The 23357-nt window shown below is 26.7% G+C and overlaps 2 protein-coding genes and 1 pseudogene across 4 annotated transcripts; 1 reads left to right on the forward strand and 2 right to left on the reverse strand.

The window, feature by feature from the left end:
* Positions 1 to 446: 446 nt before the first annotated feature.
* LOC113869648 lies at positions 447 to 3219 on the reverse strand. 3 transcript variants are annotated; one of them, XM_027506081.1, is made up of 4 exons: positions 2648 to 3219; positions 1337 to 1523; positions 993 to 1195; positions 487 to 878 (listed from the first exon to the last, which is right to left on the reverse strand). In XM_027506081.1, the coding sequence occupies exons 1-4, from the start codon at positions 3181 to 3183 to the stop codon at positions 854 to 856; spliced, it is 951 nt and encodes a 316-aa protein (XP_027361882.1). In that variant the 5' UTR covers positions 3184 to 3219; the 3' UTR covers positions 487 to 853. The 3 variants fall into 3 exon arrangements, with proteins under 3 accessions (XP_027361883.1, XP_027361882.1, XP_027361884.1); XM_027506082.1 differs by having other exon boundaries at positions 447 to 1195; positions 2648 to 3196; XM_027506083.1 differs by lacking the exon at positions 487 to 878 and having other exon boundaries at positions 1039 to 1187; positions 2648 to 3195.
* A 9267-nt stretch (positions 3220 to 12486) lies between these two features.
* Positions 12487 to 13810, reverse strand: LOC113869448. Its single transcript, XM_027505769.1, has one exon. It carries the CDS (start codon positions 13563 to 13565, stop codon positions 13008 to 13010), a length of 558 nt encoding a protein of 185 aa, XP_027361570.1. The 5' UTR covers positions 13566 to 13810; the 3' UTR covers positions 12487 to 13007.
* A 1478-nt stretch (positions 13811 to 15288) lies between these two features.
* On the forward strand, positions 15289 to 16854 carry LOC113869447 (annotated as a pseudogene).
* Positions 16855 to 23357: the final 6503 nt, after the last annotated feature.

Consider the following 23357-nt stretch of genomic DNA (forward strand, 5'->3'; position numbering starts at 1 on the left):
TCTACGCTACCGAATAACATTTTAAATGTCTTCTACGATTAATTTTTTAAACTTCAAATTTACTTCAACATTGAAGTTAAAAATAACAAGTTTCAAATTTAAAGTTAAGTAATTCTATGCTTTTAGAAATTACTTTAAAAAGTTATTCGGTAGTCATTCTTGAATCACAAAGTTAAAAATAAAGAAAGGGAAAAGTAGAAGACCAAAACTCTTAAAATTAATTTTTTCTAAAAGAGCTTTCTCCCGCTAAAAAGGGTTACATTTTAAATTTATTTCGGAATGTTCAATTTGGCTCACATGTAGATTGCACTCTTTCACTGAACTAAACACTGCCTCAATTAGGAACTTTCTGAGATTGCACTTATAAAATGCATGTTTCTTCCCATCCATTTCCCCTCCCTGAAATGCGCTCACTCAAAGCACACTCAAAGCAAGCTACTACATGCCACTAAGTACATTGATAGTATACATTCAGTCTGATGGGATCGATTGCTTACTATGCTTTAGCAGGCACAGAGTGCACTAAGTCTTCACTAGTTCTACAAGGGAGTTCAATTAATATACAGTACACCACGTTTCTAAATTGATGTATCAACAATGTACGAAGAATCTTCCCGTGCATTTTTCATGTGATTAGAACAAGTACAGAAAAATATAGCCACAGATATTAAACAACTGCTAAAATTTGTAAAGGATCCACCTATCTAGTTCTAAATTCCTGCGTTTAATTACTTACGCTAACCTTAAAGTAACATTTAACATGGCACATTGCCTTTCGACTACTTAATTAGTATCACGTTCATCCTGGGTCATATTGCCACTAGCTTTTTATACTTCATGCAGGGTTTGGACCTTAACCGAGAATCCATGGAGACCATCTGTTGTGTCAGCAAAAGGCTAAGTAGCAGTAACTGTCCACTACTCACCGATATTTGAATCAAATAACCTTTGCACAGTAAAAGAGAATGCACAAAAGTACATGACCAAGCTACCTTCTCTCAAGGGGAACATAAGTCTTATCAACTGAAGTCTTCTCCTCCTTGAATGGTTGAGTAGAGGAATCAGAGAGACTGGGTACTCTAGAAACACTACCCTTCCCTCTCTTAGCATTTGGTCCCACCACCTCTATCATGTATTTCCACCCATCGATTGGCCTTCTCCGGCTAAATATGTGAGTCTTGATAAAACTAGCAATCTGCATATATATTTTACAATGTTGTGACTTGTGAATGATAAAAGGAGCATAATTTAGGAAGAAACTCCAAGATTATTTACATCATATTCCATAATTCCAAAAGACAACACCAATACTTTATACTGGGATTAGAATACACACCTGAAACTTGCTATAGGCAATTCGTCGCTCAAATTCCTGGAGAAGTATATCTTCTTCTCTCTGGGACATCTCCCATATATTTCCGTCTTGATTTTTTGATATTGTTTCCCACCCATCAGGCATGTTTTTGAACTCAGAAGTTTGAACTTGTGCAGCATTGAGATCATTATTGCCAGAGTCAAAAATGCTGCATTTGTTCAGATCATTTAAGTACAAATTCATAAATATTAAAGCATGTGTCACATTTGAGAAAGCTGAACACGCAATAGCCTACAGCTAAATTATTTATGATGCTGTGAGACATTGATGTGCACCAAAACACAGAAACAAGAGAACTGAAAATTCCTACACGTATACAACGCAGCAAGGACCTACATCTATATTGAAATGTTAAACAAAATAGAAGAATAACATAAATTTTAAAAAAAGGTTAAATAGCCATAAATTAATACCAAACCATGAATAGGGAGGAGAATTCTGAAGTGAAAGAAAACACATCTATATTCCCCACAAATAAAACAGCAGTACTTCTCCATATATTGTAATTTGCTATTTTGCCCACTCTCTCAGAAGGCAACGCGGTATCATTGGCATTTGAAAGAAAAAGTACTTGTTAGAGACATAGAGTATGTTTGTTTGATTTTTAAAAAGAGTTTTCTCTTTTTAAAAACTTAAATTACATGTATTTTTAATTTTTAAAAAGAGAAACTCTTAACAAACATACCCTTAGTCATTTAATCATTAGCATAAGATTAGATATTCGACAACCAACTGTTCAAAAATTCAGTCTCTGCCATTCCATTTCTTACAAGTAGAATTTTCAACACAATGGGAGGGTATTTCTACGGATTGCCCACAATTCAAGCCCATTGCACGATGGGAGAGTTAGGTACATAAAACCAGTCATGAATTCATGAGCCATTCATCACCAAAAGCACGAATAATTGGTAAAATCAGTGGTCAACTATAACGACAATACCAAGCATGAAACACAACAGAGATTACAAACACACATTGTACCTTGCTCAGACTCTTAATACATCACACAATAAGTTCCAAAAACAGTCCCCGAATTTAAACCTCTACACCAGCACCTCTGGTTTTGCATTATAAAGCACATGTCTAGGATTTAGGGTTTTAGATAATAAAAGATTCTTCATAATCACAATGTTTTGTAAGATACTGCATCTTGAACTCAAATCAATTATAATAATCATAAACTCCATCAGCACGATCAAACTACGCCTAAGAATCATAATCCAATTTAAGACCACCAGAGAGAGAGAGAGAGAGAGAGAGAGGAAGGTATACTCGGAGCAACTATCAAGCAATCTCTGAATGTCATCAGCAGCAGCAACATCAGAATCGCCCAACTTCGCTTCCTCGAGCTTCTCAATCTCCTTCATCCACAAGCCAGCGTGCATTTTCTGCTTCTTCAACCGGTAATCCTTCTTCATATAACCCAAGCTATAAAGCGCGCCGTTCTCTTCTCTCTTTTCCTTCTCCTTCGATCCTTTTCGCCGCTCGTTCCAGTTCTCGTTCATCTCCGCCACGAATGCCTTCGTCTCCGCGTCGGCGTCCGCTTCGGCGGGGGAGGAAGCGAAGTTGACGTCGGTCTCCCATGGAGCTCGCGTCTTCGGCGTCAGGTCCTCCGGCAGCCACGCCGATTCCCAAGCTTCGTTCCACTCGTCCTCGCCGCTCCGGGAACCGCGGCTTGACGACCACCGTCTCGTCGCCGGAACTTCGCCGGCCGAATTGAAACGAGGCTTCATGGCAACGATGGGTGGTAGAACGTGGAATTGCTTTGCCGTTGAGATGCACGTTGCGATTCGTCGAAACGCTTGCATTTTCGATAAACCGCTACGTGGTTTCTCGTTTCTCAATTTCTCACTCTTTCTGGGCGAAAGGAGGGGATAGAAATTGGGCCTAGGGCTTCAATTCTCGTATAACTGAGCCTTTTACTGGGCTTAAGCTCAACCCAGCCCACTAACACGAAAATTAGATGGAGAAATAAAAACGGCCCATTTTACTGTTTAAAGTTATATATCATCGTTTGACCAAAAACTATAACGTATATTCTGGACCAAAAAAGAAAAAGTTGTGTCAATACGTTAGTATGTACTTTTTTTTGGGTTCCAACTTTTTAAGGCATTTATCTTCCAAAATTTAAGAGATTTAACATTCAAAAATGGTTTATGCTGTTTGAACCCAAAAATATTGGATTTAAGCTATTAGATCCATAATTTGTATCTTGAGCTCAAAAAATATGTAGTCTCATTGCGTTAGGCACAGAATGATTAATTATCGGATACTTGTGTTTTTATAATAATTCTATCACATATACATCAACTTTTATGAATAATTTTTAAAAAAAATTGTTTATAACATTTTATTACTTAAAGAAAATATTTAATATCTTAACTAAGTAAAATTTATAGGAATACTAATCAAAACGAAAATAGGTAAAATTAAAAGAGAAATATAAATCACTAGTTTAAACAAGTAAAAAAAGTATAATTTATGATTTAATAATTTTGATAAAAATTAAAATAATAACAATCTTTTAAAAATATATAAAAAATTAATATTCATACTTAAATGATACATCACAATTCAATTAAAATTCTATCAGTTATTTGATAGAGTTTTGAAGTGAGACCTATACAAGACTTAAAAATCATAAAACTAAATATGAATAATTAAAAATTAAAATACTATATATAAATTAAAACAAAGAGACCAAAAGCTTCAAGTTAAAATGAAAAGAAGTGTCAGCTAGGTAGGACTAGCCCAATGTGTGGGTAGACCTAAAGTAAATTAGAAACGTGGATTGAAAAAAAAAAACAATTAAAAGACGAAAGACTTTTCTTGTTAAACGAAAATTTCATAATAAACTAAGATATTTATATTTTAAGGAAAAAAATTTAAATTTAATTACTATTTAAAATTATTTTGTAAAAAAGGAACCTAAAGATATAGCTAAAAGATCGCTAAATTAGTTTTTTATAAAGCTCTTTTTAAAAACATTCTGATCAACTTAGCTGCTCTTTTTAATAAAATGAGAAACTTAAAATAAATTAGGTTGAACGTTATATTAAATAATTACTAGTTGTTTTTATTTACGTGTAAGTTTTTGTTTGATCTTGCTGTTAATTTTTCTTGCAATAGCATGTGAATTAAGCTTTGTTAGCCCTCGTGTGTCATTTTCTTACAGTGGGGATGAATTTTGCTATATTATAATATTAAGATGTTACTCAAATAATGAAAAAGTTATTTACTATACGATTAGAAAGAAAACTCTATATAGACAAAAAATAAATAAAAAAGTGAAAGAGATTGTTGTATTTTATTACGGTGTTATGGATTAATGAAGTTAATTTCTTATAAATGATAGGAAGACCAAAAGATTATTACCTTAACAAAGCATACTGTTTTATCTTTTGTATTTTGTTGATTGAACATATGAAATTGTATCGAATCAAGAGTTAGTAGTTAACATATATATGTATGCAACAACGCTTTCAAACTTTGAAATGGAAAAGATAATTAAGAAAAGTAAGAGGAGGGACTTGCAAGTTTCAATTCAAAGATGAATGCGTCAAGGATGAAGAAGGAACATGACGGGCACGGCACGGCCCTATTGTTTTCCGAGGGTTTTGATTTGATGGACTCTGTTTGTCGTCAAATTTCACTTGTCACTTGCCCCAATAGATAGGTCAAGAAACTAGGCAACTAATTTAGAGGATTATATGCAATTGGACCCACCACGCGTTTATTTAATCAAAAGCTATCATATCAGAATGAAACTTGTTCCTATATATCATAATCACTGGTCCATGTGTGTCTAATATTAGAGAATACTAATTGCATGTTGCATGTTGCATGTTGCATGTTGCATACCAGCTAAAACATATATATTTCAAATATAAATAACAAATGTTTGGATAGGTTGAATGCGTTGTCACGAGAAGCTTGTTTAGAGTAAATTAGGATGTGTTTGAACTGTATATATATAAATAAAGGAATAGACAGTGCAGAAATACAAATGTTTGTATAACAAAATCTAATTAAAGTTATTTCAAATTGAATAATTAATTTTCTAATTAGAAAAATTAAATATCTATTCTTACTTTGTATAGTAGATAAGAACCTCGATTTTTAAGCAATACTGCCTCAGATTTGTTTTAAAAATATATTCAAAAAGAGGGAAAAGAAGTTCAAATAAAGAAGATTTTAATAATGCAAGAAATGGAGGTAGTAATGGCAATCAGTTTAAGTAGGTTATCTTATGTGTATATAAGAAAAGTAAAATAAAATTATGAAGTCAGTCTGAGTTTATTGATTTGAAGAACATTTTAATTAAAATGATATCATGTTACGCACGTATGCAAAAAAAGTAAGGCTTTTTTATTTAAATATTCTAAAATTAAAAAAAATCTTATTTTCCTTATTTTTTTTAAACTATTTTTTTGACTTGGGTGTGTTAATTTACATGATAATTGTTTTGCCAAAACGATTGATAAAAATATTAAATTTTTATTTTTAAAAAATAAATTTCACCATAAAAAATGTAAAATAAACATATTATGATACGTGTTGGCAAAATTATTACTACGTGAATCACACACTTAAAATAGAAAAATAGTTTAAAAAAATAAGTAAATTAATAATTTATTTTTAATTTTATAATATTTAAATAAAAAAAAGTCAAAGAATAAAGAATAATTAGAATTAATTAGTTTCATAACAAATCATCATGTTCAAAATTACGAAATTAATACTCAAATCAAATTTAGTGTTAATTTTATTTATTTATTTTTATTTTGTTTTGCTAATGAATGGAGCTAGACAGCCCAAAAAATAACACAAAATTAGATTATAAACCTAGAATATCATGATCCAGCAACATCTAAACTAAGAAAAAAAAGAAGAGAAAAAAGAGTCTTATCAAACATAACAAAAGGTTGTCTAAAATTATTCATATTTTTTACCAACTAATGAGTACTTTGACTGGACTCTCTAAACCAAATATACAACTCAAATTTAATTAATTTGATTTAACTGATCGATCCAAAATAATGAACAGTCCTAAATAATAATTTACTTTTTGATGAATATTTTAAATTTTTACTATTCATTAATTATTATTAAGTTAAGTCTGTACGAATATTACATATTAAATATATAAATCTTCTCCAATGATTAAAAGCATTTGTTAGAGTATTATTAATAGTTTTAATTGCAAAGGTTATATAGATCGTAGCTAAGATAGACTATATTTCACGGTATTGTTAATTTCTTCTGCATCTTTTCTTACTTCATGGAAATAAATAAAAATCATGCTCATCAAACACTATATCATGGCTATTTCAATTTCACTGCATCTTACCGGTTCATGCCACATGTTAGGCGAATATCAAATTAAGAAATGCAGATGTCAGACTTTAGCATCATCAACCACATCAATTTTAATTAACATAAAACAATATTAAATTGTTAAATTTTTATTTAAAGAATTACTTTTTATATGATATTCAAAATAATATATATTAAAAAAATATTTAATTTTTTGAAAATTTACTAAATATAGAATTTAAAATTTGTCATTGACAATTTTTAATTTAGATAAAAGAAAAAATGACTAAATATCATAAATTCGTATTAAATATTTTAAAAAAATAAAAATTTGTCAATAGAAATTTTTAAATAATAATAAAATATTTGAAAAAATACAAAAAATTATAATCGATAATTTTGTATTAAAATTTGTTCTGAAATTTTATTAAAACTTTATATTTCTGTAATTGAAAAAAACTAATTTAATAGTGTAGAAAATACTCACGGTCGTACAATTTTTTGTTTTAAATTCATATTTTTCAAAATTTAAAGTAATATGTAAATAGAGGGGTCGTAAATATGTTTCTAAATTTTATATTTTAGTAATTTTTAAATTTTATATTTTTAAAACTATTTTAGTTTTTACATTCTTACAAAATTTTATTTTTAATATATTAAAAGACTGTCATATGTCAATTATTTTTTTATTAAATCACATCAAAATTAAAAATAATAATTTATTAAATATAATGACTAAAATAAAAAATCATGAAAGGGTAAAGATTAAAATTTCTTACTCTTGAATAATTCTCAAATAAAAATAACTTATAAAAAAAATATTTTTCTCATTCTTTAAATTAAATTCACAAAATGGATGCGAAAAAGAATGTATCCAGAAGAGATGTGACGTGGGTATGGAATAATTGTAATGATTAATATAATAGGCATGTTGGATGCATGTGAGGAGGTGAGAGCATGGCATGAACATGGCAGACATAGGCAAGGCAAGCCAATGCTTATTCCACAGGTCAATGTCTCTGTCACGTGTCACTTCATCCTCCCCATCCAAAACGTTTTTCCTATGCTAATATACTCTTTTCAAACATAACATCACATATTTTCTACAATTAATTTAGATCAAATTACTCGTAAGAAAATGTCAACAAGATATTGATTCAAAATTAAAGGTGACGTATATCGATTAAACAGTTAGTAATTTATTTTCGTCATACGTTTTAATGCAACCTTACTATAAATTTCAATATATTTTTATTCTAAATAACTTTTTTTAATTATATAATGCATATATAATAAAACTTGTTTATAATTGTATGTCTAAGATTTATCTTTTTTTAATGCGAAATTTTATTTGGCATTTTAAAATATTTACTCTATGCTTATTTAAATATTTTTAAACAAAATCTTAATTATTTAAAATTATTTCATTAAAAATTATATAAAATATGTAATATATGATGCGATAAAAAATAAAATAAAAATTATAAAAAAATATTATAAAATATGAATATAAATGTATAAAAATTAATATGCCAACTTGAAACAGGCAAAGTGGCTGGTTTATAAATTATTTGAATCAACCAATATATCGGATTTTCTAATAAAAATAAAATCTGAAAAAAAAACATTCAGGTCCATTCATAAACCGATAAACCTCTGCGTACGTCGGATGAAAGAAAAAAGAATAAAAATAAAAACAGCGATATAATTTTTTGCTCAGTTAAAAAGATAAAAAAAAAATTATATCTAAATTTAAAAGATTATTTTGAAAAAGTATTTTTTTATTCGTCTATTTTATTTTATTTTTTCTCACTTTATTTTCTTTCTTCTGGTTCGAGGAGAGTGGCTTGGTGTTGGTGAGTACAGAGACTTGTATACGTTGGTTTATGTAGAACAGACCAATTAACCTACTTCGCGGTGTAAACATGCTCTTGAGCAAACTGCAAAAGGAACGGTGGGATTAACAAAAGTATATGTTTAAAAATTTATTTTTAATCTTTTTGAATATTGAAAAATAATTTTTAAAATAAAAATTAATGATACACGTTAATATTAGAGTTAAATATTTTTCACGATCCACTTTCTAAAAGAAAATTTTAATCACCCGTAAAAATTATATAATAAAGGTTAATGCTTTTACACTTACACGTTTTATTTACTCATTATCTCTGGCACAATTTGTCGAAATTCAACATCAACACGAACCCACATTTAAAACGGTGTTTAGCTCACAGTTAACTCACTAAATAAATAAATAATATTTATAATAAAATATTTTTTAAAATATTTAATTATGATCACTGTTAATAAATGATTTTTAATTATTTATATTATTTGTATATACATATTATTATTATTATTAGTTATTAATATCTAATTACTAGTCCTTAAGTGATCAAATAAATTTAAATACTGTTTAGACATGACTAAGAATGAAAATAAAAAAGACTAATTTTAAAATTAAGAATAAGATGTAATTGTATTTAAAATATTAAGTTATTAATTATAAATTAATCCATGTTTACCAGTGAATTGAAGTGGTGCTAAGTAAAAAAACTATCTAAATAATACATGAATCAATTTTTTAATAACTCATATCACCACAAATCTAAAGTAGACTAGATTAACCCTAAAGTCTAAATTCACTTTCATAGCTCCAATTCAATCTGATAATCATAAAAACAATTTTCTTCTATTTTAACTCATTTCATTCATATAATCTAACCTTAAAATTTTAATTAAATTAAAATACTTCCCCGCCGTCTCATCTACGGATTTAGTAGTTCAATCCAATAACTTTATTATTAGTGAGGAATTCCTCGTAACAATCTATGCCTACCACCAAAAGGTAGACAAATAAATAAGACAAAACATAAAAGAGTTTAATTAAGTCATTGAATTATGACTGGGGAATTTTCCATTTATTGCATCAATCTTATTAAATTAAAATTAATTTATTAATAAAAATAAAAGATATACTATATGATTATTTCAAATTTTTATAAATTTGACAAAGAGTATAAAGTTTAATCATTAATAGTAAATATTTGATTATATTTAATTATTCTAAATTATAAAATTAAGAAATAAATTTAAAAAATAAAATAAATGTTAAATAAAATGTTAAAATTATGTAAGAAAAGTTAAATATCATAATGTTTATATTAAAATATAATTTTAAAAATATCATCATTTAAATTTAAAAAAAATACGTTTTTGATATACAAACTTAAGTAATAAATAGAAACTATTCGTCACCAAAATAATATCCTTTATAGCACAACTACTTCACAACTGTTCTTAATTTTCTAGTAAACTCGTAATATCTAGTCAAATTCTTAAAAATATTCAAGTCAATGTCAACGGAGGAATATAATCTCATTGACATTATCTAATTCTTCTTCTCATGTTTTGAATAAAGACGATTTGTTATGTATTTCCTAATCACTTAATTCATCATTTTGTATATAAATATTTGTTTACAATTAATTTTAATATCCACAACCTTACATATACTAGATAAGTATTTAATTGTCTATGATGAACTGTGACTGGACAATATTTATCTAAAAGAATCCAAATATGACCACAAAATATGAGATATAATTCTTTATAAAATCTTATTTACTTTACACACATTGATATTTTTTATAAAATTATATTTTAAAAATTCAGTTCTTTTTATCATTTTTTTGTTGATCTTTATATATGTAGTAAGCATTTTGGACCACTTGGATGGACAGAACGGTTTAATTCCTTTTTTTTTTAAACATCAAATTCCTTATTTTTGTTGATAAAAATATCATGGTTACAAAAATTTTGATAAAAACAATATTTTTTAATACAATGTAATATTTTTACAAGTTTTAAAAAATTGAAAATTTTCAGACCAAACAGGCTTTATCCGTCAATTTTTTTTTTCTACCCCTTAAAATTTGTAAAATGCGATCCAAGTGGAAGTGGTCCACCGTGCAACAACATAATTGTACACATATTCGAATTTTTTTTCTTTAAAGTAGAAAAAAGTATGAAATATGGAAAATATGAAGATGTATTTATTCCCGACTTAAAATATACAAAGTTTATGAAAAAGTGTTTTCACCCAACCTGTGAAGAAAAAGTGTTTTCATATTTCTTAAGATGCATATACCTTAAAAAGATGTTAACACTAAAATGGTATTAATTAAGCTAAATAGAGAGATAAGTTGTTGACTGAGAAATAAATGCTGAGTCAAAAACAATTATTTAAAGTAAACCGACGAAAATAGAATTGTTGAACTGAGATAGACTTGCAAACTATTTTGGAAATATGAATTTGATTTAGGAAATTAGGTATGTGATTGATAGAGCCTCCAATCAACAAGTTGAGTAGCTATAACAAACATACAAATTAAATTAGTCCACAAGCTGATAGCTAAAAATAGACATATACGATAGTTTAAAAGGTTAATAGCAGACAAATACCATCAAAATAATTGCTAGCCAATAGACATTAGTCAAGGGTTATAAATTGAGGAACATATTAGTCAATGTAATGTTTAGTCAATAACCAATATGTGGGAGTTCAAACTTTTAGCACAAGTTTAGCTTAATTCACAAGTTTGTTGGTTTCAAGGGTTCGAAATTTATGTACAAGAATGTGAATTTGAGAATATGATTCTAGGGTTATAAACTTCAAAAAATCATTATTGAGTTTTATTTATTCCCAAAAAAGTAATATTACATCGTTCTACTTAATTTTTATATTCATGATGAAAGTTAAAAAAAAAATTTCCAAATGAAAGAAAACATTTTTTCAACTTAGCTATAACTTCTATTTTAACTCTAACTTTCTGGATTTTAAAAATGTTAAAATCTAGCTATATGTACTTTAAATTCTGTAAAGGAATAACATTCCTAATTATGACATTCTCAAGAGTTTTGTTTTTAAAAATATAATCATACCTAAAAAAATCACCTTGTAAAATCAAAACTAGAACTAAAGTTGGGCTTATTTATTTATTAAAATAAACTATTTTTATCAATAATTTAATCAATTAAATTTAAATGTTTATAAATATTTTATTTATTTGCATTCTTAGATGTAAAACAAAAAGAAAAGAAGAAAAACAAAAATATATAAAATATAAATATTAATTGAGTGGGAGTTCGTTCTAGGTCTCAAAATTACCGATCCATTGAATAGTTTATATTGCATCATTTTATTAAATGCACCATATGGATCAAGATATGACTGCGGGAAATTTACTTACGAAGATTGAGATATAAATTGTCAAATGATGACCAATGGCCGATCCCATGTTTGCAATAGTTTAACAAAAAAAAAATTGTATGAAAAATCATTTTCCAGAAAGTTGCAAAAATCACTTCTAACAAAAGGATCCAAACACATTCGCAAAAACTTTAAACACATTCCTATTCATGGTAGATTGAAAAAATCTTAAAAGGATTTTTAAATTTTTTTTATTTTGTATAAAAACTAGTTATTATAAACTCTTAAAGATGTTTCTAATGATTTTTTCTTTATTTTGTTTATAAATAATAACTATCACTATTTTAAATTTTTATTTATTATAAAAACACTTCATTATTCGTATAAATAGATATATTTATTCATATGACTTGTTAATTTAATCATTTATTATTTTAAATAATGTTGAAATATATTATAAATAGAGATATTAATTATAATGAATTAATTTTTATAAAAAATCGAAAAAAGCACTAATGTTGAAGAATTTAATAATAAATTATAAATTTAAACTTAAAAAGAAAAGTAATTAATTCATCTAAGAAATATTTTACATATTTATAAATTATAAAAAATATTTTAAAAGTACTGAATATATATTATTTATTTAATATATTATATGGAATAACAATAAAATCATTTAAAAAAAATTGGACGAGGACATAACGTAACTCTACATCTAATAGAGAGTGAAGTTGGAACCTACGCTAGCCGGCCTCTCTACCGTAGTGAATTTTACGTAAATGTCCAATGATAAAATTAGAGAAAAAAAAAGAGAAGTGAGCAACGACTAATAATGGTCGTTTTTTTAATGTAAGCATCTAACCCATTTTTCTATTATGCACTGCAAAGTACAGCTTGACCTGTAAAAGTGGCACTGCCTAAACAGTAGATAATAAGTAACGACAGTAGAGGCTTCCCGTGATCTTTACAAAAAAGAAAAGAGCTTCAAAAAAATAAAAAATTTAAACAAAATAAAAATATTTGCCTCTCTATTTTTTATGTTCTATGTTAAATCACTTTCTTTTTCTCAATAATTTCCCCTAGTTGGTAATTTTCATTCTTCTAATGCCCCCATAGGAAGAGTTCAGATTGCATCAAAGCATAGTAATTGGCTCTCTCATCTTCAAGCTCCCATAACTTGTCACATAAGGAAGAAAATTCATCTATACTATTAAACCCCTCTTGCTCAAAGCCCAATAACCCATCTCCACTACTTGGAATCCCAAGTTCATCATCAGAAGCATGAAGAAGATGTCTCATGACACTCTCTTTATCATTTTCCTCCTCTTCCTTCAACATTTGTTGGGTACAAAAACAAGTAGGTGATGTTGCAGTGTCATCCACACAAGCAAAAGTGGTTGTGAGGCTATTTTGGTCATTTTTTAGAGGTGCACACTCCAAAAGGGTATTTGGGTTGTTGTTAGAGGCACATGTGATTTCTTGCTGAAGGGTTGTCATGAGGGGGGAGAGGTCTTGTGTGGAGTCCTCTTCCTCTAAATCAAGAAGTGATAGTATGTGGTTGTATGGCTTGTACCTCTTTGAGTACCCTTCCACAAAGTCCAAGTTTTTTTCAACTTGGGCTTCTTCTCTGGGTCTCTTAGGCACCAGAGTTTCCTCCATCTAATTTTGTAAACAAGAAAGGATGAGATGAAATGAAGCTAGATTGGTAGCATAAGGTGAACGCAAGTGAGGAAAAGGGAATTGATTGAAGGGAAGGATGAAGAGAGAGATAAGGGTGTGGAAACATTATATAGGGAAGGGGAAAGAGGGAGTAATGGTCAAATAAGGGGAAATAGAAAGAAAGGGATTCAAGGAATATATTTTAATTTGGGGAACATTGTAAAGTCAGTTTGTTATTGTTGGACTAGAGTAGGAGAGGGAAAGATGCCTACAAGATTTGAAAAAGGAGGAAAAAATAAAGAGATTTAATTAAAGAAAGTGGTTAAAAAAAAGGGGATTCTTGGACATGGATTTGGAGTGTCGTGTAGTCTCTTTTATGGGTTAGCGTTCCTTTGGCTTATCACCGTAGGATTAGATATGGATAGAGATTCGCGCAAGCTCGAGGCACCGACGGCGATGAATGGCAATGGGAAAGTGTGGTGCTTTGCCTTTGCATGGGATGGAAGATATCAAAAGGCACAAAGATAGTGACAACTTGTCAAGAAATTTCAGGGTTCTATTTTAGTGTTTTTGTTAAATACGGATATTTCATTAAATAGTTTTTAAAATTAATTTAATTCAAAAAATTAAGAAGAAAAATATTAAGGAGAAACTCACAAGAAAACTAAATAAGTTATTTAGATGAACAAAAAATAAGGAAAGGAACAAGATTATTTTGTTAATTCAAAAGAAAAGCAAAAATAAAAATAGAAAGAAAATATATTAAATCACATTTATTTTTCTAATAGGATAATTTGATACATGAGACTTAAGAATAAATTTATGAATTCTTAATGATGTCATTTCATACCTTAATTACGATGAGTAATTGTGTTTGTCATTATTGCTGCATTCTTCTCTCTTTTATTATTACTTTTAGCATAGTTGCTGTTATCACCTTTGCTATCACCTAAAACTTTCTTCTACAACCACTCTCAACACTAAATTCTTATGTTAACAAAATTTGCTTTTTTTAAAACAATAGTTGAACAGGAATAAATTTATTTTATAAAAAAACAAATCATACTTTAAAGATAAAAATGTATTTTGTTAAATTATCATGCCTTATACAAAAACGACAAATGAATAAATAAAAAAAAAACTTTTTTTTACATAATAGACGACATATGCTTCATAAAAAACTTTTTAGAAAATAAGCATGCTTTATCTGATATATATTTAAACGTGTTTAATGCAACCATCAACCTAAAAATTCTTTAAATGAGCACATATTCACGTAAAAAAGACAATATATATATATATATATATATATAGAGAGAGATAGACATAGAGAGAATTTTGAATAAACATACGAGAGTATTTACAGTAAAAACTCTTTAAATTAATAATATCAAGACCGAAGAAATTTATTAATTTAAAGAGTTATTAATTTATTGATAAATTAATAATTATTAATTTAAAGAGTTTTTAAGTAATTATACTGTACATACCAAACAAAAAGGCAAATTAATCTATGCCTCTTAGAATTATGTTGCAGCGAATCTTGGAACTCAACGTACAGTAAATTAGTAACTACACTACATATGCATTGGAAATCAATAATGACTTTTGAAGTATAGTAAATGTAAACAAGAGGAACAAATGTATTCAATGTATTCTTAAGCAAGTTTGGCATATATAAATTACATGAATGTGTTAGAGTATTCAAACCATATCTCACAAGATGGCTTCTCATCTAAAAGGTGTTGTAAAATCAACTATGTCAGATCAAATACGTAAGGAGTTGTGTGGGTATAAGAGAGATAATCCTGCAAGCACACAAAAAGACTTGCAGAGATGGCTTGAGGGAAAATTTCAGTTGAAAGTTAGTCAAGGAACAATATCAAATACACTTAAGCGGTCAGATGACCATCTCACTGCTAAAATAGAAAAGGGAAGAGCAGAGATCAAAAGACACAAACCAGCAAAATATCTTAACATGGAGAATGTTGTTTATGAGTGGTTTCTCCAGCATCAAGAACGTGTGAATATCATAGGAGAATTAATTTTGCAGAAGGCAAGAGATACAATGAAACTCGTGTACCCTCATGATGATTCAGATTTTAACTTCTCTATAGGATGACTTGAGAAATTCAAGCATCGATATGGCATAAAGTCATTTCGTCATTTTGGCGAGAGTGGGTCTGTTGATATACAAGACATGGAGCAGAAATTGGTATCGATTCGGGAGAAAATTGATCAGTTCCGTATGAAAGATGTTTTCAATATGGATGAAACTTTGTTGTTTTATAGGCTACAAGCTGATCATTCACTAGTAACAAAACAACTTGAAGGAAGAAAACAAGATAAAGAAAGACTGACGGTAGTTATTTGTTGCAATGAAGATGGCTCTGAAAAAATTCCTCTATGGATTATTGGGAAATATGCAAAGCCTTGTTGCTTCAAGAATGTCAACATGAATAGCTTGAATTGTCAGTATCGAGCTAACAAAAAAGCATGGATGACTAGTGTGCTTTTTGATGAATATGTTCGTTCATTTGACCAAATGATGCATGGTAGAAGAGTTCTACTTGTGGTGGATAATTGTCCAGCACATCCAAGAAATATTGAAGGGCTAAGAAACGTTGAGTTGTTCTTCTTGCCACCCAACATGACATCAAAGATTCAACCTTGCGATGCTGGGATAATAAGAGCTTTCAAGATGCATTACCGTATAAGGTTTTACCGCAAAATATTGGAAGGTTATGAGGTGGGACAATTTGATCTAGGGAAGATAAATGTCCTTGATGCTATCAATTTGGCAATCCCAGCTTGGACGATAGATGTTCGAAAAGAAACAATAGCGAATTGCTTCCGACACTGTAAAATTCGTTCAGATAGTGACGTTGCAAGAAATTTGGATGAATCTACTTTTGACGAAGAAACTCAAGACCTTGAGACTATGATCAATCAATGTGACTATCGTAATAAGATGGATATCGACAATCTAATGAACTACCCAGGTGAAAATGAAGCATGTTCGGAGGTTCAGAGTTTAGAAGATATTGTGGATACTATCATTGAGAACAATGCAGAGGATGATGACGAAGATGATACAGTGTCTTTGGAGCCTGTTACGCGAAAGGAAGCATTTATGGCGTCGAACATTCTTCACAACTTTATGATACAATACAAAAATACAACACCTGAGCTATTGGATGCAATAAGAAAAGTTAGAGATGAGCTCCAAATAGACTTGAACTTTAAAGGAAAACAGACAACTATTGAATCATATTTCAATAGAGTGTAATATATATTTTTTCAGTTTCTATGAATTATTAATTTATAATTTTCTTGGGACCGAAAATTATAAAGGGATCTCTAAAAAAATTATTATCTTATTATTTTATCGAGTTTTTCAATTTTTTATATTAGCTCAAGTCGGGACTGGATTAATTTATTATTTTAGAGAATTTATTAATTTATCGAGTATTAATTTAAAAAATTTCTACTATATTCATAAATATTTGTAACATTTGAAAAAATTTGAGTAATAATATTTTGATAATCAATTCTGAATTTGTACCTTCAAAATTGAATGGTAAAGTAATTATATAAAATATATTAAAAATATAATGGTAACGTTTATCTTGAGGGAAATTCACGGCCTAGTACTAAATACCAGAAGGTACGTTGTCAGTTGGATGCAAGTGGGAAGTCCATTTATTTAAATTTACTTTTAGTGATCCAATTTCATTTTAATCATCAAACGGCCATGATGTCGTTGACTTTCTTTATCATTTTTTATTTATAAATATTGTTGTAATATTAATTTTCAGGTAATTTTTATCATTTCAAAGTTTAAACTTCAATCGGTACCAAAATTGTCTAAACTTCGAGGCTCACTAATATATGGAAATTATTTTTTTATATATTTTCTTGAACACTTTTTTTGCTGATACCGGTTTATCATGTATTATTGTTATTAATATTATTGTTACATAAATGAAAATTTAAATCCAGCGTAACCTAAAAATAAGACCAGTCTTCTGTCTGTTGATTGACTGCATAATTATTCTCGATAAAACGTATGTATACAACTAAAAGTTGCAATTAATGTTATAAAAAATTAAAAATTCAAAAATCATGAAAGAAGGACAAAACACATGTTGTCACGTGTTATTGATGTGATGTTTTAGTATAATTTTTTATACAAGTTAATTTTATATATTTGGGTTAAATAAGTTTCTTGTTTCTAAAAACACTATTATTTTTTAAAATTAGTTTAAAAAAATTAATATTCAGTTCTTAATATAAAAGAGTAAAAAATCGGTCTCTATTATATAAAAAAAACTGTTAATATTTAGAGTATGATAGGTATTTATTTTTTATATTTAAAAAATATTAGGAATTGAATATGAACAATTTTTTAAATTGAATTATAATAAAAAAATTGTAATAAGTAATTTAAAAGTTGTATATTATATAATTTAATAGATTGATAGTGTAAACTTTTTTATATTTACGGTATATTAAAATTAAATATAATTTGTTTATAAAAAATAATTATAAAAGTAATATTTATATGAATATAAAACATTTTAAAGCGTATACAATCCTTTAAATTTATTTTTGTTTTTAGTTAATCATTTTGTTATGACCTTATTAAATCATGCTAAAAATTACATTTTTCAATTAGATTATCTTAATTCATATAATTCTATGTGTATAGGCTATGAAATATAACAGAAATTTAGAACCAAAGTTGTATATTACCAGTGAGTAAAAATTTTAAAAATATATTTAATAACTAATGAAATATACAACGATGGGATTCAATCTCTCATTTTAATAATAGAAATGACTCAGTTTTTTTATATATTAGTTGTAACTCAACTTCTAAAAAATCTCTAATAAAAATGATGGTCAAAATTCATGTTTCAATAGTAGTCATAATTTTTTATACGTTGATCGTAACAAGAAGGTATTTAAATTTGATTGTTTTATCAATTTTAATAATTATTAAAATAAAAAGTAATTTTGCATATTTTTCTTGACCCATTTGTTTGCCAGTTATAATGGTGTATACCTGTTCCCAGGGATTTCTAGTCAATCTCATTATTGTAGTATTATTTGTGGAAAAAAGTGGTGGTGGGTGGGGTCCCTTTATAAACTAGTGGGGGACTCCTCAGTTCACATCATATTTCTGGGTCAAGGTGGAAAGTTTAGGGCATTCAAGCCAATTGGAAAAGTGCAATGCCATCGGAAAAAGAAATGCAGGGTAACCAGTAGAAACCAAAGCATATGATCAGAGCCCAGAAGCAGGAACTAGAAATTTCATTGATTCCCATCACTATTTGTTTTTTTTTTTCTTTTAAATGAAAAAAGTATTATTAAATTAATTAATATAATTATATTTTCGAAAATTTCTTAAATTAAAAAATATTTACTGTGTTTGAATTAATTTATAATTTTTTAAAAATAATTTGTCTTCAAATAATCTATTCCTTCAAATTCACCTAGTGCCTCTTTTTTAATAATCTAGAAGTAGTTTGTTGAAAAAATAAAAAAATGTCATATATCAGAAAAACATCTTTTATTTTTCATTTAAGAATTATTGATTTTAATATTTATATTTAACAAACAGTATTTGTAACTATTATCAAGATTAAAAAGTATATCGTTTAAATATATTTTTTAGGATAAAATTAAATAGACATTAATATAATTTTTTATATTTAAAGAGGTTTAAAATACATTTAAATTTAATAAAAGTCTATATAGGAAATAACTATAGTTTTCTATATTTCTTTTTTACATTTATTCCGATGGGATCATTTAATATTTTTATTTCAGAAGAAACTTGCCCTTTAAGAGAGTTGAATATATGGAGCGCGGACCATTTGTGGAATCAGGTTCACATGCATCATCTTCATAATCTTTCTTCTCTTACCTCTTAAATCCTTCATTTTGTTTTCTTTCTAAATTTTGAAACAATTAAAATATATTATAAATATAAATGTTAATCTAATTATTATAAAAAATAGTAATTCTTACTTATATAATAATTAATTGATGGTAATTTTTAATTTATTAATATATTTTAATTAAATTCAGTTTCTTAACCAACATTCTTAAAAAAAGTCTACTGTATTACATTTAGAATGATTAATACGGTTGGGGCTGGGATGAGTCAATGATGATGCTTCCTATTGTTAGTGGGATGTTAATATTCTGTCAACTTACATATTAATTAAAGGACAGCAGCAAACTTTTCAATTTCAATAGGGAAAAAAGGTTAACACCAAGCCACCGCTTGTTGTTGGTTTGATTATGTACCAAGAGTATTAGATAAATCGACACAAGAAAAAACATTAATATTATTTATTATGAATAATTTTAGACAACTAAAAACAACAAAATAAATAAATATTATATTAAATACTAAAGCATACTAATAGTTTCTAATAAATATTATACTTCCGAGGTTATCTTGAGATTTGGCCGTCCTAGTTACGGGTGGTATGTTGTAACCATGTTCTAGAAGACAAAATTTATAAAATTCTTATATTTTTTATCTTAAATTAAGATTTTTTCATAAATATTTATATATAAATTTTGAAGATGCATTTTATAATTTTTATACAGATTGTTTTTAAAAAATATGACACGTCTCTAATGAAAAGTAAAAATAAAACACCGAAAACAATTCATTTTGTTGAAATAAATATGGACTTTAAGAGCTACTTTATTTTTGTTTTGATTTTTAATTTTTAAAAGTTACATTTTAAAATATATTAAAAATTTATTTTTAAGAAAAATAAAAACTTATTTATTATGTTAACAAATAATTTTTTTATTTTAAAAATTATTTTTTAAAACAGAAAACAAAAATGCTCTAGTCTTTAATTTTTTTTTATAGCAATTTTTTGCCGTGGAGATTGTGGAAAGCAGAGAACTTATAATACAATTATTTTAATGGAGGCTCAAGACAAAAAAAAAACAGTGAAAATTAGTGTGATTTTTTTTTTCATTCTTAAATGTTTTATAAAATAATTTTAGAAATTATTTTAAAAAAACTACTTTTGCACATTTGATTTATAGTTTGGACTGTGATTTGGTTTTTGAACTATTTTTTTAGTTAATTAATTTTGTTAATTGCACAATTTTACTTTCTCACCGATCTTTTGTATTCAAAACTTTTAAAATTTCTATTTCTCATTTAATATTGTTGAGAGTTTGTAATAAAATTGGAACAGAAAATAAATTGAGAGTTCAAATGTAAAAAAAGTTCTAATAATTGATAAAAATTTATAAGATTTGAAGAAAATAACATTTAACATTGTTTTTAGACGTAGATAAAACTTGATAGTTTGGTAAAAACAAAAAATTTAATCAATTCAATTTGTAAATATTTTAGATGAAAAAAGTTGAAAACAGTGACTTAATATGTAAATGTTTTAGATAAAACTAAATTTTTATAATTTTAAAAAATAGTGACTTAATAGATTAAGTTCTTTTTTAAAAAACTACAATCACTTATAACCCAAATTAAATGAACCAAAAATGCAGTTGAACCAATAAGTTTACTTGATTAAACAATTTGAAAAAACAATTCAACTCCCTCAAACCATTATTCCACCAAGTCCACGTCATTAATCTTAAAAATAATATTTTAGCTTTTGAATGATCCATCAATATCAAAACACAACGATGATAGTCAGCACTCTAAATCATAACTTGCGCCATTAGCATCAGTCCAGAGAAAATTCCACTCACAAAATTTAGTTTTAATTTGTAACGTTGTATTTGATAAAAATAGGTGATGAGTTAGTTAATAGATAAAAGGTTAATTAAAAATTGAAAACTATTAAATTAGTTTAGTAAAATACAAGTGTCAGATTATTAAATTAATCAATAAATATAAAACATAAAAAAATTGTTTATAATATTTTTTTAGAAAAAATTGACTTAGGTAATTATAGTTTTATTATTATTTAGTTAATTTTGAAGTCATATATTATTTTCTTTTATTGAAAAATAAATTATTTATTAAAAAATCAACTAGTATAATGAAAATAAATGGCGTATCTGTAAAGGATGATTTTCATTACAATAAATAATGTAACGTCAATGGAGACAGTAAATGATGACTTTTATTAAAATAATGAAGAATAAAAAAGCTCGACTCTATTTAAGTAGCATTTAAAAATTGAGTTAATTTTATTTACCACATATCTTTATGTGGGTAAAAGAAAATATAAAATTAATTAAAATATCTTGTAAACATACTTTAAATATAATCTTTTGTGAAATAATTTTCGGAGCTATTGATCGATCGACGGCACATTTAAAGGAAAGAATGTTCTTTAAAAAATAAAAACAAAAACTAGATGATTAAATGAATTTTTCATAATTAATATTTCCAAATAGTAGACAATTGCAGCCTATATTTTGCTTTTAAAAATGTATCTTTGAAAAGCCAAATCCCAAATGGATTGAAGAACAAAAACTGTTACTATTCATAAACAAAAAAGAACTTTACCCAGTAGTTTTTACGAAGAGCATAGGTAATTTAAAAAATTGTTGTGGAGGGTCAGATTAAATTTAAAGGGTTTTATTAACTTCAATTTTAGAATTAAATTTAAATATTTACAAATAAAAATATTAAAGTAATAAAAATACAATAAATAATTTTTTAAAAATTTTATTATTATTAATTGTTTAACACAAATTTAAAATTATTTTTATATACTTGAGGAATGTACTAGTATATATATATATGAGGTGAGAAAAAAAAGAATTAAAACACAATAAATTGATCCTATTAAAATGAAAATTGATTATAGATATATATTAAAATGAAAACACAGTTGAAATCTACCCTGCTGAAAGACAAAAGCATAGGGCCAACCTTAATTATTTTATCAGTAGAGTCAGTACTGAGTACTTCACAAACCATGCATGATTGATTTCCCGGGCAAATGTCTGACCAGTTCTTTTAGTTCTAATTTAACATACTTCGTATGATGCCCTAGGAATACAAATTGTACGATACCGTCAATTAATTGACCTCTAAATATTCCTACAATCTTTTTAAATTATACTTAAACTAGTTCTTTAAATACATCCAACACATTAAGTTAATAATATTTAGAATATTCAAAATTATATCAAACTAATAAATCAATTTAAACTTTTTACTTAATTTATACCTAACAATCAATAAAACAGTAAATTATAATTCGTTAAATATAAATTAAATAAAATTTTTATATTATATGTAAAAATATTTAAATTTACATTAGTGTGAGAATATATATTTTTTATATTAAAATTTTGATTAATTTTTTATTTTTATTATTAAAATTAAACAAAACTAAAATGAATTATATCTATAATATATTATATTATTTTTAATAATAATTATATTTTTATTTTAACATCACAATATAAAAATCACAATACACATAAATCTTGTATTTATAAACAAATATATCATTCTTTTACACTTTTAATCAATATTTTTTCAACTAACGTACTTTAACTAGGCTACTTTTTTTAGTTTAAATTAAAAATATATAAAAATAAACAAAATTAATAAATAATAGTTAAACAAATAACTCAGATCAAACAACTAAATAATAGTTTGGTTTAGTTCAAATTTATTTTAACATTTAAATCGAATTGCATAATATTTTACGTGTGATTCTTACGTCTTTGGTGAAAATTAAACTAGATCAAACTATTAGCTTGCATAAGTAACATTAAGTATAAATTTACAAGTTAAAATAAAATTATTAAAATAAATTA

Source organism: Abrus precatorius, unplaced genomic scaffold (assembly GCF_003935025.1).
Source record: "Abrus precatorius isolate BTA unplaced genomic scaffold, Abrus_2018 Scaffold6, whole genome shotgun sequence".
Lineage (NCBI taxonomy): Eukaryota > Viridiplantae > Streptophyta > Magnoliopsida > Fabales > Fabaceae > Abrus > Abrus precatorius.